Below are 25162 nucleotides of genomic sequence, written 5' to 3'. Positions count from 1 at the left end.
GTGACTTCAGTCATTGTCACTCTTGTAAAAACATGTGAGCTGAATTCTCAGTATTTTCCTTTGGGGTAGGTTTTTTAAATGCCAGTTTTCTTGGAAGTCTGTTGATGTAAATAGCTGGAGACTTTTCCCTTTCTATGCTGAACTTCTGTAGCTGGAAGAAATAACTATGTGACCTTTAAGGAATAAAAGAAAATATATTTTTCTGCTTTAAATGAGCCAGTCTGAAACCCTGTGCAGGCCTTTGGAAGGTTTGCAGAGCCAGGCTGAGGTTCCAGGTGTTGGTGCTTTGGCATCAGGGGGTTGGGAGAGCCATAAGCCACAGACTTTTTGTCTCTGGCTCTCAGCTGCTTACTGGAAAATACACAAATGTTTTTATGGATGAGCGATTTGGTTCTGAGGTGTAATTGAAAGTCAGAGCTTGTTTTTATTGCTTTGTGGTGGAAAGTCATTTTCTCCACCAGCATCCAGGACCTCTTGGTGAGGCTTGGTGGAGAGGAACTTATCAGGAGAGCCAGGGGCCTTCCTGAGCTGTCCTTCAGTGGTAAAACAAAGTGATCAATCTGCCCTCCTTCCACTGGAAGCTGGGGGATTTCCTCCCTGTCACATCCCTCTTGAAGCTGCAGCTTTGTTCTGGCCACAGCCTCTATTTCATGGGTACAGCTCCGGCTCCTCAGACAAGTTTCCATCCTGTGTCTCCACCCGCTTCAACTTCAAACACTTCATAAAGCTTTGGATCACTCTTAGCTTAAATATTTTCTTTTATTCTTGCATTTGTAAAGTAGGTCAGTCTTAAGTGTGACATTTTTTGTATAAAACAGCTTTTTCCAGGAGTTCTGTGGTTGATGAGTAACAGATATAAAAATTCAGTGTTTGATCATGGCATTAAAACTATAATTGATTTTGAGTGAACTGCTGTTCTGAATTCTGTGAAGAGAATGAATGATTACTTTGGGCCTTTTGCCTTTTAGTCACCTTCCTGGGCAGCCTTATAAAAAGTTATTTTCCCAGAGATAGAACACTGGCTGTCCTCTCCAAGGACAGGGATGTCGCTTGGTCTTGATGATCTTTTAAGGTCCTTCTAGCTGAACCCAACTATGATGTCATTTAGCAGTGTTTTCCTTGTTAACAAAGGGATATGACAACCATAAATCCATTTTTCATTGTTTTATAACAAAGTTTTGTCTGTAGGTAAAGCCTGATTGATCTTGATTGAAACATCCCGGACTGATTGGTGTGCTTAGGCAGAGAGCAGTGGTTGCTTTGCTCTGAAGCTCTCCTTTGGGAATGGTTTGTCCCTTGGGGTGTCTCTGAGGTACCACAGTAGGAATTCCTCCTGCCTGAGGCCTCCTGAACATCCCAAAAGTATCTGCTGGTTGCTTGGATGCTTTGGGAGAGGGCAGTGTAGCCGATGGGGGTCGGTCTCTGCTCCCAGGTGACAAGAGGAAACAGCCTCCCAGCTTGTACCAGGGGAGGTTTAAGTTGGATATTAGGAAAAAAAAAAAATCAGGGAAAGGGTTGTAAAGCATTTGGAACAGGATGTCCAGGGCAGTGGTGGAGCCACCACGCCTGGAAGTGTTCAGAAAACCTGTGGGGCTCTGGGTTAGTGCTGAACGTGGTGGTGCTGGGCTGATGGTTGGGCTTGGTGACCTCAAAGGGCTTTTCCAGCCTCAAGGGTTCTGTGATTCCAGCTTCCAGAGAGGCCAGAGTGCCTTCTCCAGCCATAGCTGTGCAGGAGGATCAGGGCCAGGGACGTCCAGAACAGGACACTAAGGCAAGAGCTGTTTATTGCAGGAGCTTTGGTCCTCTGCTGTGTGGGACTTTGCTCTGCCTTGTCCATCCGTTTCTTTTAACAGAGATCCCAGTTTGTGCCTTCCTGGGCCTTTTCCAAGCTGGTTCCTCTCCTGCTTGGATTTTAGTATGTGCTGCATTTCAGTCCATGGTGAAGGGGTTTCTTGGAGGAGGCCCAGCCCTCCTGCAGCAAATCCAAGTCCACAAATGTCAGTTTAAATTCCTCCCAATCTATCATCCCATTTTCTGTTAGGGACCAATTAGCCTGTGGCACCTTTTTATTTTTATTTTAAAAAACCAGGAATGTTCCCCTCATATCCAGCTGTGACTTTCTGAGGTTCAGAAATCCCACTTCAGTGCTATTTGAAGGTGAAATGCAGTGCAGTGATCAGTTCTATATATTTTCTCCCCATGAAGGAGGAGGGGATTTTGGAACCTTTGGGTAATGTATATCCTGGCGTGCCTTGGATTCAGTCACTGGCATTGTTGTTCCAGCCTCCAGTTCCTGGGCCTGGCCATGGCAGAGCAGCTTTATTGGAATTGCATGTTGGTATTTAAAACAATATTAATACTAGATTTGATTCATTAGATCTCCAAAGGCACTGAAAGCGTTTCCATGTGTGCGCTGTTGGTTCTGGCGGGAGGTTCTTCACATGGTTTTATGTGGTTTCAGACAACATTTTAGCACATTCTTAAAATACCCACAAAAGCCTTTATGTAAAATCTCATAAAGGTGAACCACATAAAAATTATTTTTTTCCTGTTTCATGTCATTAGGATCAAAGTACAGTAGGTAAGAATAAATTTCCCAAAACCTTGTTTCGATCCCTCTCTTAATTAATGTTTCATGCTCGTAGCAAGGTCATAAAGTGGGTAATGGGGAAACTGTCTGTGCACACTGTAATGTTCTCAGTGACTGCCAGCTCATTTTGAGTGAATTCACTATTCTGTGTATGAAAAAGGATATATTATATATATATATTTAAAGCAGTCTGACTGTGAGAAGGGACAATAGCTGCTTCTCTCTGGCCTCTGATTCCCACTGCCCAAGGAAGGGTGGCTTAGGTTGGAGCTGAGATTCCCTGCAGGACTGGAATTCCCATTAACTGCATTAACCAAAATCCATTTGTGAATTCCCCAGGGGATGTAAAAAGGGTGTTTGTTGGTTTGTTAGGTTGAAGTTGCCTCCTGGAAGCCTGGCTTTAGTGTGGCTGGGCTTTGCTTTTTCAGTGCTGTGTTATCAGTGGTTGGCAAGTGCCCCAGGACAGTGGGTCCTGAATTGCCTGGGCTGGGCTTGGCGAGGAGAGGCAGAGCCACCCATGAGAAATAAAAGGCTGTGGTGAGTTCATAGGAAATTGTTTACCCCTCCTGAGGTCAGCACTGGTTTGGGTAAAGGCTTGGGTGTCTGCAGTTAAAGGGAACTGGGGCTCCTTGGTGACTCTGCCCTCTTGAAAGAAGGTACTGAGCTGATCTGTGAGTGCAGAGAACGTGCTGGAAGTGTTGGAAGTGTCACTGGAGTTCCCTTCCCAGTGTCTTTTCTCCTGCCTGCTGGCAAGGGAGGGCTCAGTGTGCTTTAATCCACAATTCTTAGGGGTAATCCATGAACTCCAAATTGCAGTAAATTGCCTTTTAAGCGCCATTCCCAACTGGAAGGCCCACGGTTAGGAAGGAGGGAAGCACAGAGGTGGGAAGATTTGATAATTTGTTCATGTTGGCCGTGAGGGATAATTTCCCCTCTGGCAGAAGAGGAGTGAGTGGTCACTGCCAGGTGTGTGTGACAGTCAGAGGCAGAATGCAGACTGGGAGCTGGCAGTCCTGGCAGCTCCTCATGTCTTTGGATGATGAGATTTTGCCCTCCTGTAGGCAATGAAAAGTCTGATTACCAACATTTCATGTTGTTGGTGAAGTTCATGAAGTTTCCTCTCCTCCTTTTACATGATCCTTGTGTGCCATGGTCACTCCTGAGATGTGAGTTGTGTGCCATGAACGAGTATTTATTATTCCCTTTTCCTTCATCCTCCTCATGGCTTTGGTAATTTGAGAATGGAAGGGGTAAAATGCTGTGGGTTGCAATTCCAGTTTTCTAGAAGACAGGATTAGTTCTTTCTTCCAGCAGATGGGTTGTTTACCATTGTTTTGTGAAGTGCATTTTCCATCTGCACCAGTGTCACCCAGAGGGAGTGGGGCTCTGCAGATCCCATTGCTTGCTTGGTTTTCTGAATGTACTTTCAGCAAAAGACACCTGAGATTGAGGCAGTCTGGCTTACTTTCTCTTGTACCCCATACCTGATGCTGGAATAATAAAAGCTCTACAGCATCTCTACATTTCTGAGATCCCTGGTTTCACTTCAGGCCCCTTTGCAGTAAATCAGTGTCAGCTTCACACAGACTTTTGAGGCAGCAACATAAAGTTACTTACTTGCTCCCTTTTGTCTTAATTAGTGAACTTTGCTGTAAAGAACTTCCAGACTTTGCCAATAGCAAGGGAGAAGAGGGGGAAAAAAGACCAGATTGTAAACTAAAGCCTTACTCTCAGCCCACTTTGTAGCTCGTGCTTTTACCAGCTGTTGTAGGTAATTGGAATCAGAGGAATTGTTTGCTCAAGTCCTGTAGAAATCTGTAAATAGCTCTGGTTCTCACCAGACCTTTATTCTCCTTCAGAGACATGTGCAGTTGTTTTGTAATTAAACTCTCTGCATTATGAAGTGATTTGAACTGCTGTGTTTCTGGGTGTATAACTGTGAGAGTGTGCTGTCTTGAAAGAAAAAACAAATCTGTATTAGGACTTAGAAATTCTGCATATTTAAGATTATTATTATCGATATCTGACTCTGGCTTGGGTCCTGCTTGCTTTTAACTTGCCTTTGGGTTGCATCCTGCAGGTATTTTGAAGGTGGAGTCTCCTCTGTCTACCTCTGGGATCTGGATCATGGCTTTGCTGGGGTGATCCTCATTAAGAAAGCTGGAGATGGATCAAAGAAGATTAAGGGATGCTGGGATTCCATCCACGTGGTGGAGGTTCAGGTACAGCCTCTGGGGCAGCTGATACACCCCAGTGAAAACAAAACCCAGTTAATTCCAGACAATTAAGGAGCACAGGTGTTCCACTGAACAATGCAATACTGTGTCAGGGCTGTAAACTTCTTTCCCTTGTTAATTTTTGAAAATGCCCCAAAGCAATTTGGATAGAGATGAGTCAGGGCTGTAATCAAAAAGAATCCCAGAAGAATTGAAAGTATGTTACTTTCTGTGCGTGTGGGGGGGGTTTGTGGGGGGAGTTTTAACATAAAGAGCTACAGATGAATATCACTAATTAGGCAATAAAAACAAGGTATTAGGAGAGTGAATTGCTCTAACTAGATTTGCTTTGGAAAATTAGAGGAATGAGCACACTTAGAATTGTCTTTAAGAGACTGTGCTGCATGAGTGGGGTTAGACTTACCTGGCTTGTTGTTTGTGGGGTGTGCCAGCCCCCATTTAGGTTTAGGAGGGATTTTAACCTTCTGCCTCTGTCCCTTTTTGTTCCCTTGCACTTGCAGGAGAAGTCCAGTGGCCGCACTGCCCATTACAAGCTGACCTCCACAGTGATGCTGTGGCTGCAGACCAACAAAACTGGCTCTGGTACCATGAACCTGGGGGGCAGCCTCACCAGACAGGTAAGGCTGTGTCCTCAGAGCTGGGCAGCCCTGGCCTCGCTCCAGCCAGCAGCCCCATCAGGCACAGAACCTTGGTTTTGTGAGGTGTTGCATAAACATCTCTTCTCCTGCTGTTCTGCAGCCCAGTGGAATGGTGAATGCAGTGTGTAATTACCAGAAAGCCCCTTGAACTGTGCTTGACACACTGGGGCCTGCAATTAAAAATACAAAACATCCAGCAGGAGTTCAGACTTGCTTGTAAGTCTCAGTGTGTCTTTTGGTATTCCTGAATTTTTATTCTTCCGTGTGTGTTGCAGGTATTTTTATCTGTAAGATTTGCCCACTTTCTCACTTTGATTCCAATAGGATTATAAAAATTCAGGATGACTTCTTTTCTTACTCTCTTTTAAAAGCCATCTAAACCACTGAGCACAAACCTGTATTTTGCACTGGCAGTAAGATTTTTTTAAGGACATCAATTACATAGTATCTTCCTTCAGTGTTTTCTCCCTGCAGTACCAGAACACTGATTTTAAAAGTCTCCTAAAAAAATGAGATAAATCTGTCCTAAACATCTGGGGGTTTTGTGCCAGCATCAATGATTTTGACTGCCTCCTGAGAGCTGCTTTTCACCAGGGAGGTGCCAGGCTGGCAGATGTCAGCAGTGCTGCAGTCCCTGACAGGCAGGATCTGCTGAGCTGCAGTGCCTGGGGTGAGGCACCTGCCCCTGCTCCCTGCGGCTGGGCTGGGCTGGCTCTGGGCTCTGCGAGCCACTGACTCGAGCAGAGTCATAAACTCTGCAGGACAGGAGGCACATTGTAAGGTCAGGAGTGACTGGAGAGATTGGCAGCAGCTGAAACTCCTTTATGAGCCTTCCCAGGGCAGACTGGGGCTTTCCATACAAAGGACAATGCAGACTCTGTTAAAAACCTCGTGGTTCTCTACAGGTTTGAGCCAGGTGAAGCCAAGGAGGGTCTGGGATTGCAGAGAGGGGCTGAAACTGGCTTAGTCTTGCACAGCTTGCCCCAGCCTGGGTGATTTTTCTTTCCAAGTTGTTGACATTGAAGAAGCTGATGGAAAAGCAAGTGAAGGAAAAAGGCATCTGGAGACAGTTTTGAGCCTTTTTTTGACTCTTTTTGCAGTAATTACACCCGAGTTATGGTGACCCGGACAAATATTTAATCACAGGCCTTGCTAATCCTGTAAATCAGAGCTGTGAAGTGCAGGCCAAGGGCTTGACTCTGGCCATGGCCTCTGGAGCATGAGCTGTGCCAAGGAACACAAGGGCCTGTGCAGAATGGGTGTCCTCAGTACACCTTGGCCTGAGTGCTGGCCTTGTTTGCTTTGACTTTCCCTCTCGAAGCTGCAGTGGGAGATTCATGCTTCTGTCATCATTTTAGCAGCAGGACTTTGGATGCAGATGTGGTGCAGGAAGCCAGGGCCTGGTTCAGTGTCAGGAGCAGTGCAGCAGTGGGGTGAGGATGCACAAACAGGACCTGGGGCACAGCCCAGCCTGGCTCTGCTGGCTGGGGTGGCACAGGATCCTGCACAGCACTGCAGGCTCCACACTGCCCCGAGGTGTGCTGTGTCAGGAGGAGCTCTCTGTCCCCAGCTGAAATTTACCTGCAGCTGGACTGAACTCCTGAGTGCAGGGCTTGGACTTGGCTCTCAATCCAGTGTGCTACATCATCCAAGCTCTGCAAGTTTTACTTCTCCTTTTTTGATCAGCCTTTTATGGAGCCTTCAGCAAGCTGAGCTACCAAGAGTTGGTTTTAGTTTCCTCTTGAAGAGCCTGTTACAGTTTCACCTTGACAGGTATCAGCAATGTTTTGAAAAAACTGTGTACACAGTAAGTTTCTACAGTTTTAGTCAACTCAGCATTTAAGCTACTTGGCCACCTTTGATCCTAAAATGAGAGTAGCAGATGTCCTTGTGTTTGAGAGGAAGCTTTTGAAGTGTTGGTCATATCCTGGCTCACAACCTGATGGCACAGCAGCCTCTGAGTGCTTGGAAAGGGAAGTCTGGTCAGAGCCATTCCTCCAAAACCAGTTTGGCCTCCTGGCTGCAGACGGGGCAGTTGCTGAGTGCTGATGGAGGGATTGACTTGGTGGCCAGAGGAGCAGCTCAGGGAGTGCCACGTGGTGGAGCTGAGCTTGGGGCTGCAGTAAGGCTCTGGAAATAGCTGTTTTCTGCAGTCACTTCTGCAGGTGGGATTGTTGCCCTGCACCCCACACAGCCAGGGGGTTTTGTTGCCTTTGTCGAGGCCATTTGGAAAAACTCTGCTGTCTTGAATTTCCCCAGGCTTGTTCCTGTAAGGCTCCCACTTGGGCTGCTCCTAAATGAATTTTTGAGAAGGATTTTTTCCTCTCTCTCCAAGACACTGTGTTTGTTGCTGTGGCTGCCCCTGGATCCTGGGGGTGTCCAAGGCCAGGCTGGATGGGGTTTGGAGCAACCTGGGACAATGAAAGGTGTCCCTGCTCATGGCAGGGGGTGGCACTGGATGGGCTTTGATCCTTCCAACCCAAACCATTCTGGGATTGTGGGATTCTCTTGGAGTGTTCTACAGCTGCCCTGGGGCCACGTGCTGGTCCCTCCTGGGTAGATGCTACCCAGAGGTCACATCCCTGGCCTGTGTCTGTTTTATTTTCTACACTGGGAGTTGACATCTCTCCTGCAGTACCTTGAATTACTTTTCCTTGATTTCCCCACTGCAGTCCCCAGAGACTGTCTGCTACAATAAGAGTTGTCTCTGTTTCTAGGAAAAAACAAACATTTTACATTTGTGAGTGGACAGAATAAGGAAAGGGGGAGACATAGAGGATTCAGCCTGTTTTGGGAAGCTGAAAACTCCCCTTGGTGTAGCTTTAATTTACTTGGCCTGGCGCATTTTGGAATTTCAGGGTTTTGCTGTATCAGTCCAATTAGAGAATTTCAGATTCTGTCCTGATCCAGTACAGGAGTGGGTGTTTATGCACACACAGGAGTGTGCAGCACAAGCTCTGTGTGTTGTCACATCCCCTCCTTTACACAATTTACCTGTATGCATAATTGCTTCATGTGTGTGCAGGCATTAACTTACCTTGGGGGGTGAGGTCAGTTCTCAGCCAGCTCCAGGCAGGATCCATGGATTGTAATTCTGCCCTGAAAACTGGGGGAGAGTTAAAGCTGAGGTGACATCTTCACACTGGAACCTCTTCAGGTCCTGGCTGCAGCAGTGCCTCTGTGTGGCAGAGACTCTCCTTTGCCCAGGGGGGTTTGGCTGCAATTTTTAGGAATAAATGTTGTTCTACATAAATCCTGCCAGAGAGGACGCAGGGAGCAAGGCTTGCAGGGAAATGAAACGTGCCAGCAGCTTTTCAATTACCTTGCACGTTCTCTGGGGACTGCAGGTACCTCCCAGCCCTCCTGATTGAGGCCAGATGTTTGGCAGATGCTTTTCCCTGGCAGCTTTTGGGCTCTGTCCCTCTGTGTGCCTTGGAATGGCTCGTGTCGCTCGCCCGGCTCCGGGGCCTGGGCTGCACCCTGGGCTCTCATGGGGCTGCACTTTCCTTTAAGGAAGGAGCAGCTGTGGGATCCTGTTTCACTTGGTGCAAAGGAGATGTGAAGGTTTCCCTTTCCTGGCAAGCAGGCAGCACTGCACTCTGCTGGATGGGCTCCTGCAGCCCCTGCTCCCGAGCAGGTGCCTTCCCGAGGTGTCCTCCTGCACAGGGCCTGGCTGTGTGTCCTGGGCCAGCATGAGCCTGGGGAAGTCAGTTTGCTGAGGAAGAACTTGGCTGCAAACCTGTAGTTTATTTACATTTGGAGATGTGGGAAGGGGAGGATGTAAAGTCACAGGGAAGTGAGGCCTGAGATTTGGGATGAAAGCACAGAGGTGGGGTTTTGAACTTGGAACACTCTCTAGCGAGGACAGAAGGTTTTGCAGAGCTGGATGAAGGCTGGACTGTGCAGACAGAGCAATCCTTGCCTGCAGGAAGAGCTGCCCTGGCATCTGCTGCTGCTCAGTGACACCCCAGCAGAGCCATTCTCCATTTCTCATCCAGGGCAGTCCCTGTGCTCAGCAATTAGGAGACTCATCCATTTCCATCAGGGGCAGCTTTCATGGAAAAGCCCATCCCACCGACTTGCAGATGTTGTAACTTTGTTTTTCCACCAGTGGGATCTTCTTGTGATCCTTGAGCTCCCCCTGAGCAGTTACAGTGTCCTGGAGTCTCTTCAGTCACCAGCTGAGCAGTGTTTGGGTGCAGGGACAGCAAGGATGTACTGGCAGGGCTTGTCCAGGGAATTATCTCTGCCTCACTTTTCCATCATGAGGGTGGGCAGGCTGTGGCTGCCCCTGGGTCCCTGGCAGTGTCCCAGGCAGGTTAGACAGGGCTCAGAGCCCCCTGGGACAGGGGAAGGTGTCCCTGCCATGGCAGGGGTGCAGTGGGATGGGCTTTGAGGTCCCCTGTGGATTTCCCAGAGGTTCAGTTCTGTGGTAGGTGAGAAAAAGGAGCAGAGGAGTTGAGGCAGGTCAAGGTCGTGTGGCATCCCCAGGTTTGCCCGTGGTTTTGGCTGGACAGTTTGGCAGAGGGAGTGGGAAATTTGGTCACACTGGTGAGAGCAGATCTCTGTGGAGGCTGGGCTCTGCTCTCAGCTGGTTCCTACAACGCTGCAAACCCTGCAGAGATCACAACCTCCACTTATTGTCATAGTTTGAAATAAGTGCTGGAGGGGCAGGCCAAATTTTGCCTTACTGATATCCAAATAATTCCACATATTTTCCACCTGGAGCCTTCAGCCTGCCTGTGGCTTTGGGAGCCCTTGGCACACGTTGCTGTTTGTGTTTCATTAACAGGATTTTCACTTTGCTCTGTGGCCAGAGCAGCTGTGGGTGTTGTTGGCTTTTCGGAGCAAAATGGAGGATGAGTTCCCTTCTACCTTTGCTGGTATTTTCAGACACTTTCATGATGAAACAAAGTGTTTATCCAGCTTAAATGTCCCTCTTTATATTATTCCTCAAAAAAAAAAATGTTTACAGAAGGCCCAGACAGCTGCTTTGTTCCGTGCAGGAAACATCCCAAGTGAGCAGGCAACCCTGGAGATGGCCCAGAGGAGTGGCTGTCCCTGTGAGTCAGCCTGGAGCAGGGGGCTGGGGGAGCCAGCAGGGGAGCCAGGCCTGGGGCTGCTGCAGGAGGGGGGACTGAGACTGAGCTGGGACTGAGACTGAGCTGGGACTGGGACTGGGCTGGGACTGAGCTGGGACTGGGCTGGGACTGGTTTGGGATGGCTGGGACTGGGCTGGGACTGAGACTGGGCTGGGACTGGGGTTTGGCTGAGCCCAGCAGGCAGGTGGGGGGTGCCAGAGGGAGATGAGCTGCTCCCTTAACCCCAGGCTGCAGAGGGGATTTCCCCTCCCAGCAGATGCAGCCCGTATTTAAGAGCAGAGGTGCTGCTGCTGCAGCCTAAGCAGTGCCAGCCACCGGAAGGAACCTTTAAAAACCCCAACAACTCAACAAAACCCAACTGTTTGTAGGACATGGCTGATCTTGACTCTGCACTCCATTAAACAGCCTCTTGTAACATCTGGCCTTCCAGAGCACATAAAAATGTTTTCCTTCTGGCAGCAGTTTTTATGGAGATGTAATAATATACGGGGTTGTTTTTTTTTGTTTTTTTTTTAAATCTATTTTCAGATTCTGCTTCTTAACCATGGAGCTGGGCCTGTCCAGGTGTGGAGGAGGCTCAGCAGGCAGCCTGTGGCAGTAACTGCCCCTCTGCCAGCTCCCAGCTGCCCCAGATTTGGGCAGTTTGCTGATAGTTCCCAGCTCCCCATGGTGTGTGGATGTGTTTGTGTGGTTCAGGTTTGCATTGTCCCTGCTCTGCAGCTGGACCCCTTCTCCAGGCAGTGTTTCCATTCCATGTAAACAGTCTGAAGGGAAAATGAAAGGTCCTGCTGCTCCTTCTCCCCCTCTTCCAGGTTATCTCTTGCCTTCGGGGCTCCAGCTAAATTACACGCTTCCCCAAGCCTGTTACAGCCTTGGCTTATTAGAAGAAACCTGTAGCTGGCCCAGATTTTTAAACTCTGCCCTGAGGGAGGGATAGGAGCAGATGGATAAGAGAATTCAGTGGGATTAGTGAAACCCTTTGAAGACTGTTCTTCCCACTGTATTTGTCTCCCAGTTTTGTTTTCTTGCTGTCTCAGCAAATCTTGCAGAGGTTCCTGGGTCTGATGTTCATTGTTCAACACTTGGCTGTGTCTTGGCCACAGTTTTCACCTCAGGAGCTGGGGAGGGTGGACTTTCTCATCACACAGGCCATGGGATGGGTGCTCCATCAGGCAGAGCCAGGTGGAATCAAGCAGAGCTGCAGCTGCAGCTCCCAGTTCTGCTGTTGGGCTGGAAGATCTCAGCTGGTTCAGGGAGCTGTGTCCTGTCCAGGTCCTGTCACTGCACTCCTGAGGTGTTCCAGCTCTGAATTTCTCCTGCTAAGGACACTTGGCTGTTCTGTAGTGGGGAGGGAGTGGCTCTTGTGGGGCCTGTCTGCCCAGGGGTTCTCTCCATTCCTGGACTTTTATTCCACTGCATCTCCACTACAGCATGTGCTGTGGAAGTGCTGGGAGTTCCTCAGCACCTTCTCCTGTGTTGGCACACAGTTAGTGAGTTGGTGACCCCCCTCTCCCAGCCCTGCTGGACCCTGCCCTGCCCCCAGATTCCCTGTGATGGATGGATCTGTGCTTTCCTTTCCAGATGGAGAAGGATGAGACTGTGAGTGACTCCTCCCCACACATAGCCAATATCGGGCGCTTGGTAGAGGTGAGTGCAGGTTCTTCTGCCCACATTTGGTCCCATTCCTCAGAATTCTGTTGCATTTTTCTTTACAAATGACTTACTGATTCCTGTTGTTCCTCCCCTTTCCATCCCTTCCTGTGTGTGTGGGTACAAAGCCACCCTCTGGCCCTTGTCTCGTGCTCAGCACTGCAGGGACTCCCTGGAGCCTGGGTGTCCATTCCTGAGCACCAGTGAACAGCTTCCTACCCTCATGTTTGCTTTTGCAGCCACTTCTGGGGAGAATTATTTCAAGTCATGTTGTTACACAGGACTGTCCCTTGGACTGAAAGTTCAGTGTGTATCGAGTGCTTGTGGAGTCCCCTGGAATTGGGTTTGGTGTTGGGTTTTGTAGCAGCTCTCAGTCCTGGGAGCTCAGCACAAGGAGTGGAGCTGCTCAGAAGGTTTCACTGCACTGTCCTGACTGAAGGTGTTCCAGATTTTCTTCATTGTTTTAGCCAAGAAAGGAGGAAATTCTCAACTATGATGCATTTTTAGGGAACTGCGAAATTAAAGAAAGGCAGCTGCTTCTTTTTTGATCCTTTTTTAAGTTTTTTGCTGGAGTGAAAGCAATGAAAAAAGCTGCTTTGTTACAAGATCTCTCTCAGAGCTCTGTCGTGCAGCTGTAAAGAACAAGTCAAGAATTCCGAGTCACCCCTGGGCACAGAGCTCTGGGCTGTTGGTTCTCCTGAAGGACTGGCTGGGCTCTTGGAGCTAGTCAGTGCCAGGAAGCTGCTGGGGAAGGCTGGGGTGGTGCATTTTCCTTCTGTGCAGAGCTGGGGAGGAGCTGCCCTCTCGTGGTGCAGAGCTCCCATACCTGCAGAGATGGGCTGGGAGGGGAGAGAGGAACAAAGCCCCGGTGCTGGGAGGGGAGCAGGGGCTGCTCCCGGGGGTTTGGGGGGGTCTGAGTGCTGGCAGTGCTCCAGGGGCTGTGGGCACAGAGACCCTGCTGCTGCAGCATCCCCGCGAAAGCTGAGGAGACTGAAGAGCTGCTGTGCTACTTTCTTTTCCAGGACATGGAAAACAAAATCAGAAGTACACTGAATGAGATTTATTTTGGAAAGACAAAGGACATCGTTAATGGGCTGAGGTAAGGGACCTGCAGTGGGTGGGGGACCCTTTGCATCCCTGCAGTGCCACCCCAGCCTTGAGCTGCTTGGTTTTCCCCTCCCTGTGCTGTGGGACAGGATTTGTTGTGTGGAGTCCAGGGAACTCTTCTACTGCAGAAATCTGAAGCAATGTTTTAATCCCTTGTTCTCTCACCAGGACCAAAACAGCCCAACTAACACTTGTATTTTTGGATTATTTTTCATTAGTTTATTCTTCACAGTCCTGCAAGCTGTACTTAAATTCTGTCTTCTCTTTCTACTGTCCTTAAAAATAGTCCCAGAATTAAGTCATGACATGAGTGGTTTGTGGCTTAGACTTTGTTTTAAATTCTGTCTTTCTCTCAACACCACTGGTCAAAATGCAGTGTGTGAGAAGATATTAAATTCCTGTGCCTTTCTGTGAGGAAACTGTGCTGTACTGTTCAGCCCCTGCTCATTCCTGGACAGGAATGAATTTTGGAAATCCCAAGCTGGTAATTCTTATGCTCACAGAAGAAAGTACAGAACTGTGATGCCAAATCACTTCATTTTAAAGTACAGAGAGACCTCCCAGCACAGTGTGCTAATGTAGAATAACCAAAGGGCACAAATAAATGCTCTGCTCTTCCTTCACACACTGAGAAGTGGAAGAAGAGAGAAAAAGGGTATTAATTAAATATTGGTGCTGCTGTATGGGCAGAGGGAGCAGCAGGACCTGTGGGAGGGGTTCTGGGTTCTGCTGCTCTGGGTTCTGCCCCAAGCCCGGGTGAGAGCAGCCTCAGTTTCCTTTGTGCTGAGCAGGGTTTAGCCAGGAAGCTTTTATTGACATCAGAGGGAATCTGTAATAGAGCCTTTGTCTTGGGAACGTTGCCTTGAGCTGTTGTGGTTGAATCTCTGCTGTGTCTCCCCATCCCTCAGTCTGAGTCCTGGCCCTGTGTGCAGCCTGGGATGGAACCCCCCAGAGCCCCTGGCTCCTCCAGCCTGTCCCTGCTCCTTCTCTCCTGTGTGTGTCCCCTTCTCCTCCCTGGAGGTTCCCAGAGCCCCAGCTCTGTGTTACTGAGTTCTTCTGACTGTTCTTTTCCCTGTTTGCTCCCTGGTTTCCCACTGCTCTCTGTAGATCTATCGATGCTATTCCTGACAACCAAAAGTATAAGCAGTTGCAGAGGGAACTTTCTCAAGTGTTGACCCAGCGCCAGATCTACATCCAGCCTGATAACTAAACCAATCCAGGTACCCCTGCTGCCTGTGAGGTGTGAGCCAACACTAAACCAGGACTCACCAGCCCAGCCCCTGCATGGTAACGGGAAGAACTAACCCCTAATCCGCAGGGAGCAGCCAGCCCAGCCACCCTGGGCTCTGTCTCAGGGCTCTGGTTCTTGTTTTCAGTGTTTTCTCCTCCCCATGGAAACCTCATGCTCGGAACTGGGGCAGGATTTACCACTTTGCACTCTGGCTTGGGAGCAGGAAAGGAGCACGTGGTCCTGTGCCTGGAGTGCCCTGGGATTGGGCTGATTCAATCCAGCAGCCCCAGGACTCTGTCCCTTGGGCACCAGCAGTTTCTTACACTTGTGGTACACCACTTCCATGAAGAAATTCCCTGTAATCCCAGTGTACTCCCTGCAGAGTGAAATCTTGGGAGTGTCACAGTTTGGAAAAAAAAAAAGACCGGTTCTTCCCATGACTTCAGAGTAAACGTGTGCTCGCCCACACACCTTCCCCTGAGCTGGTGGAGTTTGAGTGTCCTGGGAGCTTGAGGTGCAGTCCTGCTCAAGCTCACTCAGACATGGCCAGCCTCCCCTGCTCCTGCTCTGCACAGCCTCCAGAGGGATCTCTTGCTGTGCTCGTTTGCTCTGGAGCTCTGAGTGTCAGGGCAGTGACTAACCCTGAGCCACCTTAACCTTCCACTCCAGTTCCTAACCAGTTACAGATGTTCTTTCAAACACATTCAGCTGACGAAGGAGGAAACTCACTATTTGTTGATAGTGGCCAAGAACCACTTCTTCAGCCTATGACAAATGCAAATATAAGTGTATATGTTTTTATTAAAGCAGCAGAAGTCTCCAGAGACAAGAGAATGGAAATACTGTTACAAAAATGGTTGGAAAATCACCACCACAGAGAGCAGCCTTGTTTACAGGAGACAGCAACCAGGGAAAATGAGGTTGCTCTGAATCACAGAATTCCAGACTGGTTTGGGTTGGCCCTTAAAGCTGGCTGCAATTAAATTTGGCTGCAATTCCAACCCCCTGCCATGGGCAGGGAAATCTTCACTCTCCCAGGTGCTGTAAGGGCTGTGAAATGTAGTTTAGGTGGGGAGAAATCCTTCCCAACTGGATCCTCCCATTTCTCTGTGGTAGCCACTCTGGAAAAGTTTGGTCCTGGATAGAACCCATTCTATCAATTTATTTAAGAGGGGCCTTTATAAAAGTGAAAATTTCTTATTGTCTTACTGAAATCAGAGGTTCCTCCACAGGCAGCGATCCCAGGTGATTCCTGAAAGGTGGAGCTTTTCCTCTGTACTTTCAGGCAAAGGGAAGCCCTGCAATAACCTGGTGACAGTGTCTCTGTTCTTCAGCTGCTTTGATTACTCGTTCCTTAGGGAAGGTACAAAAAAAGGCGAATTTGAGAGCAGAACCTCCGGCTGCTTTTCCCAGCGGTGCAAAGGCTGGCGGGAGGTTCCGAGGCCACCCTGGTGAACGGTCCTGCAGAAGGGTCAGAGCTCCCCAGCCCGGCCCTTCTCCAGGTGGGGCTGGGTTTTCTCTGGACTGGGGGCAGCAGGAGCTAAACCCTTGGCTGTGGGGCGCTGGGCTTCTTCAGTGTGAACCCGAAACCCCGGGGATCTCCCTGCGGCAGCCGGGCCGAGCGGGGCTGTGGGGAAGCCTCTGGTGCCAGCCCTTGCCGCAGCGGGTTCTGCTTTGTGTTCTCTGGCGGTCACTGCTGCTTCCCGGGCCCCAGCAGGCAGAGCTGAGCCTGGGCTCAGGGGCTTCTCCTTCCTCCTGACTCCCAGGACTGCTCCCTGCCCTGCCCTGCCTCTGACCCCCCTTTCCTTCTTCCCCACAGGTCTGTGCAGACTTTTGCAGACAAATCAAAACAAGAAGCTCTTAAAAACGACCTGGTGGAGGCTTTGAAGAGGAAGCAGCAAAGTTAAAGTCCTGTCAGTGCTAACCAGCCATGCCATGCACTCGTTAGATTCCTTTCCTAGAGAATCATCCCCGCCCTTTTCTGTTGGTCACGTCACGATTTGCATCCAATACTCTCCATGCAGCGCCATCCTCTCCCCATGAATAAAGCTGTACAAACTTTTTCAGTCTCTGAGGCCTACTTTGCACCACATTTTACTATTGAGACCTTAGGCTATGTTTCTGTAGAAGTCCATGTATTATTTTTTTTTCTCTCCCCTTTCCCACCCTCCCCCATTTATATGCATCACCACAGATCATTGTTTGTCTTTTCCTCCCTCACCCCTCCTGCCTTTTGTTACATTGGTGTAAAAAATGTAAAACAAAAATTTATTAAATACTGTGGTGTGTGAAAGAGGAAGAACTGGAAAAACAAAAAAAAAAGAAAAAAAAGAAAAATAATCTATTCCACGTATGTTTGGGGGCTGGGCACAGGGGCTGGCTGGAGGGAGGGAGGGAAGAGAGGGTGTTCCTTGGGGTTGTACAATACTGAGTAACCCAGATGTGCAGGAGATGGTGATTTCGAGACCTGCTGAAAGTTCTGCTCTTCTATAGCCTGGTTCCAAGGCGCTTTTCTGTCAATTTTTATGGAATGCAAAAGGGGTTTTTGTTTTGATTTTTTGTTTTTTTTGTAAAGCTTAAATTGAATCTACATCTGATACTTGAGCCTCCATACTAAAAAATGGAAAAAAAAAGAAAAGGAAAAAAAAAAGACTAAAACAATAAAAACAACCAAAAAAAACCCCAGGAAGATGTTTGTGTGATCGTGTCCTCCTTGTTTCTCTTTCGTTCCTTGCAGGGTTTCTTGGGGTTTTTTTGTCCCACATCCAGAAATGTTTGTCTGGAAGGGGGTGTGATGTCCCTCTGCTCTTTGGCCTTGTGTTACTCACTCTGCTGCCCTTCCAAGGTGCTGGGGTTGATGCTCCAGGCATCCAGCACGTGGATCTGCAGGGGAGGAGGGTCTGCCTGGGGGCTCCTGTGTGCAGCCCGGGGCAGGGCAGCTGTGCTGGGGTGGGTGGTTCCTCCCATCCCTGACCCAAAAGCTCCTCCTGTGTCACTGGTGACCTTCCCCCAGCGTCTCCTCCTGAGCCCTTGGGCAGAGGGACCTGGCACAGCTTTGGGTTCCCTGCCAGGCTGTGGTTGTACCAGACCTAATCCTGGGGAAGCACAGAAAGATCTGCTGGGCTCTTCCTGGCCCTGGCTCTGGGCACTGCCCTGTGACCCTCTGCAAGTGGGCACTGTTGGCATTAACAGGGCTTAATTAATGTGCTCCAGTTTGGTTTTGTACCACGACCTGTGTCCCACCCAGACTCCTGCACGTGGCCAGAGTTCACCCAGAGCCTGCAGGAGCTCCTGTGGGACACAGCCTGGGAAAGGCTGGGATTCCCCAGGAAACACTCCACTCTGGGATTTGGCTGCAGCCTCACGGTTCTGTCCCAGCACAAACCTTTCCTGAAGCTGGAGATGTTTGTGTGAGCTCTGGAGCCTGGGAGGGGGAGATCTGCTGAGGTTTTCAGTTATCCTCTCCCTCAGAGGGGGTTGCTCCTGCATGGCCTTTCCTGCTTTAACATTCTTCTGCAAAATCCTGATCACAGGGACAGGGCTGCAGCAGTGACTTGGAGGGATGGGAACCTTGGGAGAGCTTCAGGAATTGCAGCCACCCTGGGGCTGTGGGTGTGTGAGCTCTGGGTGCAGCTGCTCACCTTGCTTCATCCTGCCCAGCCCAAGGAAAGTCAGAGTCAATCAGCTTTGTACCTAACTGGTGCTTCAGGTGCACCTGTGGGGACAGACTGTGACACAAATATATATATATATATATATATATATACACATATACACATATATGCACTCTTTCCTCCTTACGGCAGAGCTTCTTTGCCCAGGGTTGGGAAAAGCCAGTATGTGACAACTATTTTCAATTATTTTGTGTTGTAGTGGCAGAGATGAGGGATTTGCTCATGGTTTGGATTAAAAAAGATGAACTGTTCTACAATTCCCGGGGTAAGACAGGACAGGAAATGCTGCTGCTTCAGGATGAGGGAGCAGTCCCATTGCCTGTGAATCTGGAGGGGCAGAATCCTTAATTAATCCAGTAAAAACTCACTCACTTGGTTCAAGGGCCTCAGAGAGACTGAAAAATACATCTCCTTTCTGAAGACAGCTGGCTCAGTCCCAAGAATTGGCCCAGCCTGGGTTCCCATGAACCTGCTGCTGCAGCTTGGTGGCACTGAGCAGTTGGAATCCCATTTAATGTGAGATCCATGGATTGGTGTCCTCAGTGTGAGAACAAAGCAGAGTAACTTCCTTGGGAAGGACAAATGTCACAGACTGGCTGAGGAACCATAAATTAATGATAATGGAGCAAAAGCCAAAAGAGACACGATGCTGGGTATCAGGAAGGGAGCTGGAGAGGGGAAAGGGAAGCAAAAGGAAGAGCTGATAGGAATTGCAGGAAAGGAAAGCTCTTGTTTTCACAAGGCCAAGCTGTGATAGCCCAGCCCTTCTTCCTGTCCTTCCCTGCTCGAGGAGCACTGTGCTGAGTTCAGGGCCCCAAGAGGGGGATAAACTCAACAGTGCTGGGGATAAATTCATCAGATTGAGGATAAATTCATCAGGTTGAGGATAAATTTGTCAGGTTGATAAATTCATCATGGAGAGAGGGCAGGAAGTGAAAACCAGAGCGAGCCGAGAAGCAGCTCTTCTGCTGGGGAACAGCAATGGAGCAACTTCCCCAAGGAATCCATGCAATTAAAACATGGGTGAGGCAAAAAAAGAGAAGTCAGAGAAATGGGACTGTGAGATTCATTAGCAGAGGCAGGAGCTGCCAGGTAAAGCAGCAAAATGAAACCAAAGGACGCAGGTGGGGAAGGATGTGTTTTATAGATGGGTGAGCCGTGCTAATTAAAATAGGTGTGGACTGAACTCTTTGGTTCTGCTGCTCCTTCCCCACTGGATCCAGCCCTGTGTGTCTTCCAGAAGGAGCTGAGGGGGCAGTTGTGAGGTCACAGGGTTGTGTCTGTGGCAGGTCAGTCACCCTGTCCCCACCCCACTCAGGCTCTCCCCATGTTTTTCAGCACTAAGGAAATTCCAGATCACCCTTGGCAGACACAGCAGTGACCAGGCTCAGCTGTGGGGCACTGGAGCAGCGAAGAGCAACTGAGGCATCCAAAAATTCCCTTTTATCCTGAAAGCATCATTGGTATCAAAGAGGCACTAGGTGTCCCAGCAGCATCTTCTGCCACCGCCTCGGCAGCACCACGTGTCACCCACGGCCTCGGGGCCTCTTCTGCCAGGAGCCACCAGGATGGAGGGGCTGGTGTGCCCAGCCCTAAGGCCACCTTCCTCATGTGCATCCTCCTCTTCCTCCTCCTCTCCCTGTGGGGCAGGTCCCTCTGTCAGCTCTCTGAGCTCTCATCCGGCTCCCCCAGGAGAGCACCCCTCTCCTCGAGGGTGCCAGGCCGTCCTTTCCGATAGGCCAGGAACTGGAAGGAGATCTGGGGAGAGGTCAAGGCTCTGCACACTCGGGGGGGATCTCAGGGATGCACTGGGTGTCAGCACCCTGAGTTTGTGCCAGGACAGGTGGGAACAGGACAGGCAGCTCAGTGCACAGCAGGGGCTGAGGCGTTTCCCAGCCGGTGCAGCAGCACAGATCTCCCAGGGAGCAGCACCACCCCAGCCTCCTGCCCAGCCCTGCCCGCCCCACTCCCTGCAAGGCCCTGCTGGCAGGAGGGGATCCCAGCCCAGGGGAAAGGATACAACCACGTCGAGGGCCAGCACGCCCAGGCTGCCCACCAGCCAGGGCAGGTGGTGCAGGATGTAGTCACCTTGGCCCTGGCCTGGCTCCGGGTTCTTCAGGAGGACACTGAGGCCGTACAGGGAATTCCCCAGCATCACCAGGGCAAAGAGAGAGTAGGAGACCCCGCTGGTGGATTTCCTCTGGTACTGGGAAAAGAGGGAGAGGAGATGAGCTTGGGTGCAGCTCTCCTAGATCTCTCTACAATGTGCTATTAATCATGCTCTCCCCCAGCATTAAAAAAGAGAAGTGGTGACTCAATGCTGAGAGTCTTTTAGTTCCCTTTTGGCTTGTAAATTAGACAAAATGAAATCCCCACCCTCAAAATATCAGCAAGTTAAAGGGAGGGGAGAAAAATAAATACAGAGAAGTAGTCCCTTATGGAATGATCAGAGATGGGGCCTGGGACCTCTGAGCAGAGAGGAAAAAGGAGAAGCCCAGGGAGAAAGGAGAACCCTCTGGGGAGGAAGGAGACTCCCCAGCCCCCTGGGAGTGACACGTGAGGAGCCCCGGGGTGTCAGGCTGGGCACTCACGTTGGTGCAGATCTGGGGCACTCGGGAGCACAGGTAGAGCACGGAGGAGATGGAGCCGATGGCAAATCCAATGATTTCAGTCCTGGAGAAAGGCTGCAAGGCAGGGGCGGGGACAGGGACAGGGACAGCCCCTGTGCTCAGAGCCCCAGCACAGACACACCCAGCCCCGCGGGTGCCCAGCTCCCCTCCTGACAGCCCGCTGATAATTACAACTGATAATTACAGTTCACCTTGCCACGGGAAAACACCCAGTGCAATCTGTTGTAACGGGAATTGGGTTTATTTGCATTGCTTGGACAGGTCCTTTTCTACTGCCAGAGCAAAACTGTTCTGCAAACCTACTTTCAGTTTCAGCCAACTGAGTTACCTTGCTGCACTTTCTTGCTTGTTTGATTTTCAGTAATATATATAAATGTGGATAATTGGAAAAAGGATTAAAGGGGAGAAGTATTACAAATTTCCTGAACATAGGAACCACATTTTTTTGTCCATCCTATGCAGCTATCTGAGATAAACTCTGTTTGCAAACAGAGATGTGGGAAATGTGAGCTTTGCTGACTCTTGAGCAGGCCCATAGCAGTGTTTGAAGCAAAAATGCCCTGAAATGCCTGAAATCCTGCAGCAAACTGTTCCTGAATTTTGGAGGAATCTTTAGAAAAGTTCTCTTTCCAGTGCCATCTTCCTAGACTAACAGTCTCCTTGCAGAACAATTTGGCCCTAAAATAGGAACAGCCCCTAACCCCAAAACACGTGGTGGGGTCCAGGGTGGTTTTTTTGGGATCACAGCATCCAGCAGGGCATCCCCACCCGAACCTCTATCCCATCTCCCAGATCTAGGAAGTGGCTCACCTTTGGTCCAAGCTCATCCCCAGGAGCTGACAGCAGAGACCTCCCTTTGAAGGAGGCTCCTGGAGCCTCGGTGCTGGCACTGCCCAGGAGGGAGAGGCTGGACAGGGACCCCACGGAGAGGAACACAAAGGCTGCATTGATGGGAGCAGGGACTGCAGAGAGGCAGACAGAGCCTGATCAGGGAGAGCCCAGCAACCCCCAACAGCCCCGGGGCTGCCAGGACCCTCTTGGGGTGAAGAAACCTCCAAACTCTGCCTTATCTCACCAAGGGACTGAGCAACCTCTGAACTCTCTCTTATCTCACCAAGGGATGGGGCAGTGGCTGCTGTGGGTGACAGATGTGATTTATCTCCCAGTGATGTGCCCAATTTGTACCTTATCAGGGAGGAAACTGCTCTCATCTCGGTTTCTTTGGGTTTAGGGCTCCATAGAATCATCCCCACTAGAAGATTTCACTGTCTTAAGTCACTCTCAAATCTCTGCCAGAGCAAGCCCTGCTGTGGCTTATTTGTTAGTAGTATTTTACTATTTTTCAGTAGTCTTTAGTGATTATATTCAGTAAGCAAGCTCTCCAGCTTAACAAAACCATGCATCTGATGGGTCAAATACCAACTGGCGAATAACTTTAGGTGTCTTTACTAAGTTAAACAATCACCCCATTCCCAAGGAGCCTGTTTGGTGTTCAGCAGTGGTGGAAAGGGGATCTTCTCTGTTTTCTCTGTCTGTTTAAACACTGCAAGAACTGCTCAGGTTCCCTTTTCACTCCAGTTGAACAGACATGAACTTCCCTGTCAAGTTTTGGCCCAGAAACAGTGGGAAAACTTCCCCCTCTCCCTTCCAGCACTGCCCGAGTCAGGAGTTCTGTGATTCCCAGCTCTGAGGTGGAGTCACCGTGAAACTGTGGGGGATTTATTTAATTCTGTGCCCCATGAGCCTCATGGGGGGTTGTTTTCAGCCTGGATACCATGGGGTTGGGGGTAACAGGGGCTACAGAAGCCCCAGGCCCAGCCTTTAGCTGCTTGTTGGCTTTGGCTCTCTTAGGGGCTCAAATTATCCAAGCGAAAAAAACCAAAAATCAACCCAGCAAGCAATAAGAGGCACCATCTAACAACTGTGCCTGGAATCTCCCAAGCTCCCAGAGTGCCCTGGAATGCCCCCCTCTCAGCTCCCAGTGCCCAGGGGAGCAGAGGCCCCACCCTGCCCCAACTCACAGGCTCTGCCCCCGTTCTTCAGCCGGTAGTAGCAGTAGAGGGAGAGCATGGCCAGGTCTGCCAGCACGTAGTAAATGGCTGTGTACACCTGTGGGGAGGGGACGTGGTGAGGACACCCACGGGGACCTGGGATGGTCCCACAGGACTGCTCCCTGCTCTCCTGGTGTCCCTGGGGGAGAGGGGAGTGTCCCGGGGTGGAGAAGGGAATGGCCCCAGAGGGAGGGAAAGGAGTAACTCGGGGGTGAAGAAGGGAGCATTCCTGGGAGAGAAGGGAAAACACCAAGAGGGGAAGAAGGGAGCATCCCCAGGGAGGAAGGAGGGAGCATCCCCAGGGAGGAAGGAGGGAGCATCCCTCGGAGAGAATGGACCACACCTTGAGGGGAAAAGCGAGCAAGCCCAGAATGGGAGAGGGGAGCATTTCTTCGGAGCAAAGAGGGAGCATCCCAGACAGTTTGGGTCTCTGGCTCCCAATGCTGGATAAAGCAGCTGCCAGCCCCTCCCTCCTCCCTGGAGCTGGGGTGTTTGAGAGCCAGCCCGGGTACCTGCAGGGGCAGCTGATCAGCCAGGAAGGAACCGATGAGGTTGAGGAGGTCTCCGCCCAGCCATCCCAGCAGGAAATAGATGGAGAGAGCCTGGTCCATGATGCCCGTTCTGCAGGCCTGGTAGAACTGCCTGCAGAGCATTGGGCAGGGGAACAAACATCACCCTCAGCTGCTTCAGCGCTAGCTGGGAGCCATCCCCAGGATTCCTGTGGATCCCAACGCAGTCAAGGCAGGAAATGCAAGGCCACACGTTCCCCTGGCCCCAGGCAGAACTCTTGAGCCCCACCGGCGCTCACCGAGGGCCCTGTGGGAGGAGCAGGGAGGATGACCCCAGCTGCAGGATCCTCCCCTCCGGTTGCAAAAGAACCGCGACTCCTCACGTGCCCCGCAGCCACCCTGTGTCAGCACTTCCAAGTACCCCAGGGCTCCTGGGGACATTCCTTCTGCAGTGTGACCTGTCCTGCCGGCCCTGCACGTGCCTGACGTGGGACATTCCGGCCGACAAGCACAGCAACAACACCGCGGCCAGCAGCGGGGCTCTGGGCTGTGCTGCCTGCTCCCCCACACGAAATCTGCCGAGCCCTCGCTGCTTGCGCCGGGGGGGATTTAATAATTCGGGCACCTTGTGCTTGCGGCTCGATGTCTGCCATCCCCCGGGAAGGGCTGCCCGGGATGTGGGAGCCGTACCCAGAAATTCGGGAGCGGTACCCAGGGGTTCGGGAGCGGTACCCGGGGAGTCGGGAGCAATACTCACGGGAAGGCTGCGGCGATGAAGCAGACGATGGAGCCCAGCCCCAGGACGATGCTGGCGACATCCCGGCTGTCCTGGGCACACTCATTGAACACATCCATGATCCAGCGGGAGCCGTTGGGACAATCAGAGAGATTCCCAAAGGGGAGACCCCTCCAGCGCCGCGCAGCCATGGGACCGCCGGGATAACGCTGGGGAAAAGGGAATAACACAGGGAAAATTTAACAACACTGGGGAACGAAGTATCTGTGGGAGGGACAGGTCTGGGGCTCCGCCGGGAACTGGCTCATGCTGGAAAAATGGATCGTTAGTGGATAATACACCTTTATTGGGATTGCTGCCAGCCTGGCAGCGTCTGGCCTCAAAGGAGAAACAGAAGAAATGAAAGAAGAAGAAATAAAGAACAAATAAGAAGGGAAAAAAAAAGAGGAAAATAAGGGGAAAAGGGGAAAAAAACCCAAAAACCCGAATAAAAAAAGAAAAAGAAAATAAGAAAAAAAAAAAGAAGTCGAAATCAACCCAACCTGTCCTCGCAGCACCGGCACTCGCCTCTTCACCGACGCGGCTCGGAACTGTATTTTTCCTTGAAAGCCCGCTCTTTTTGAAACTTGGGCTGTTTTTCTTTGCAAATCCGCAACTCCTCAGACACCCTCCGGGTTTCCTTCGCCGCTGTCCCAAACCCTGCCCAGTTTCCTTCGCCGTTCTCGCAAACCCTGCCGGGTTTCCTCTAACGCTGTCCCAAACCCGCCGCTCTCCCCAGCCCTGCCGCTCCTCTGCCGCTTTCTCAGGAAGTTGCCTGAGAATTGCCGGCAACTTTTCACAGCGTGAAATCAGCGAGCCTTTTCAGAAAGTGGCTGCTTTTCCCCACGCTCCCCGCGGGTTCCCAGCACTGCCTTTCCCACAGCCGGTCGCTGTTTTTTCCCGAGCTCGGCGTGCCCGGGCCTGGCCCCGCCGTGTGAGGGCTGGCCGGGGCGGGCCGGGCCGGGCCG

The 25162-nt window shown here is 50.6% G+C and overlaps 2 protein-coding genes across 5 annotated transcripts in view; one reads left to right on the top strand and one right to left on the bottom strand.

Moving 5' to 3' along the window:
- CAPZB (capping actin protein of muscle Z-line subunit beta) overlaps nt 1-17244 on the top strand; it is a 67454-nt gene extending 50210 nt beyond the window's left edge. For 2 of the 3 annotated variants that reach the window (XM_041463491.1, XM_041463488.1), the window contains exons 5-10: nt 4671-4812; nt 5328-5444; nt 12149-12214; nt 13240-13316; nt 14432-14544; nt 16375-17244. In XM_041463491.1, the coding sequence (XP_041319425.1) occupies nt 4671-4812; nt 5328-5444; nt 12149-12214; nt 13240-13316; nt 14432-14534 (505 nt within the window). In that variant the 3' untranslated portion in view covers nt 14535-14544; nt 16375-17244. The remainder of the gene's footprint in view (nt 1-4670; nt 4813-5327; nt 5445-12148; nt 12215-13239; nt 13317-14431; nt 14545-16374) is intronic. The other variant, XM_041463490.1, reaches the window with a different exon arrangement.
- Nucleotides 16710-25146, bottom strand: SLC66A1 (solute carrier family 66 member 1). 2 transcript variants are annotated; one of them, XM_041463482.1, is made up of 8 exons: nt 24698-25146; nt 24177-24364; nt 23423-23552; nt 22881-22968; nt 21670-21821; nt 20821-20913; nt 20318-20435; nt 16710-19868 (listed from the first exon to the last, which is right to left on the bottom strand). In XM_041463482.1, the coding sequence occupies exons 2-8, from the start codon at nt 24344-24346 to the stop codon at nt 19837-19839; spliced, it is 783 nt and encodes a 260-aa protein (XP_041319416.1). In that variant the 5' UTR covers nt 24347-24364; nt 24698-25146; the 3' UTR covers nt 16710-19836. The 2 variants fall into 2 exon arrangements, with proteins under 2 accessions (XP_041319416.1, XP_041319415.1); XM_041463481.1 differs by having other exon boundaries at nt 16710-19987; nt 20250-20435; nt 24698-25145.
- Between the last annotated feature and the right edge of the window lie 16 nt (nt 25147-25162).

The sequence above is a fragment of the Pyrgilauda ruficollis genome, unplaced genomic scaffold (genome assembly GCF_017590135.1).
Source record: "Pyrgilauda ruficollis isolate IOZ18807 unplaced genomic scaffold, ASM1759013v1 scaffold165, whole genome shotgun sequence".
In the NCBI taxonomy this organism is placed as follows: domain Eukaryota; kingdom Metazoa; phylum Chordata; class Aves; order Passeriformes; family Passeridae; genus Pyrgilauda; species Pyrgilauda ruficollis.
The sequence above is the reverse complement of the archived record's forward strand: the minus strand, read 5'-3'. Positions and strand labels throughout refer to the sequence as shown.

What these genes read in the sequence shown, in the direction of transcription:
- SLC66A1 (XM_041463481.1), bottom strand. Translation starts at nt 24,346, where the DNA reads ATGGCTGCGCGGCGCTGGAGGGGTCTCCCCTTTGGGAATCTCTCTGAT. An exon ending in GAAGAACGGGGGCAGAGCCT is followed by an intron (nt 21,822 to 22,880) that starts GTGAGTTGGGGC and finishes GCCTCTCTGCAG; the next exon opens with TCCCTGCTCCCATCAATGCA. An exon ending in GGGATGAGCTTGGACCAAAG is followed by an intron (nt 20,914 to 21,669) that starts GTGAGCCACTTC and finishes CCTGCCTTGCAG; the next exon opens with CCTTTCTCCAGGACTGAAAT.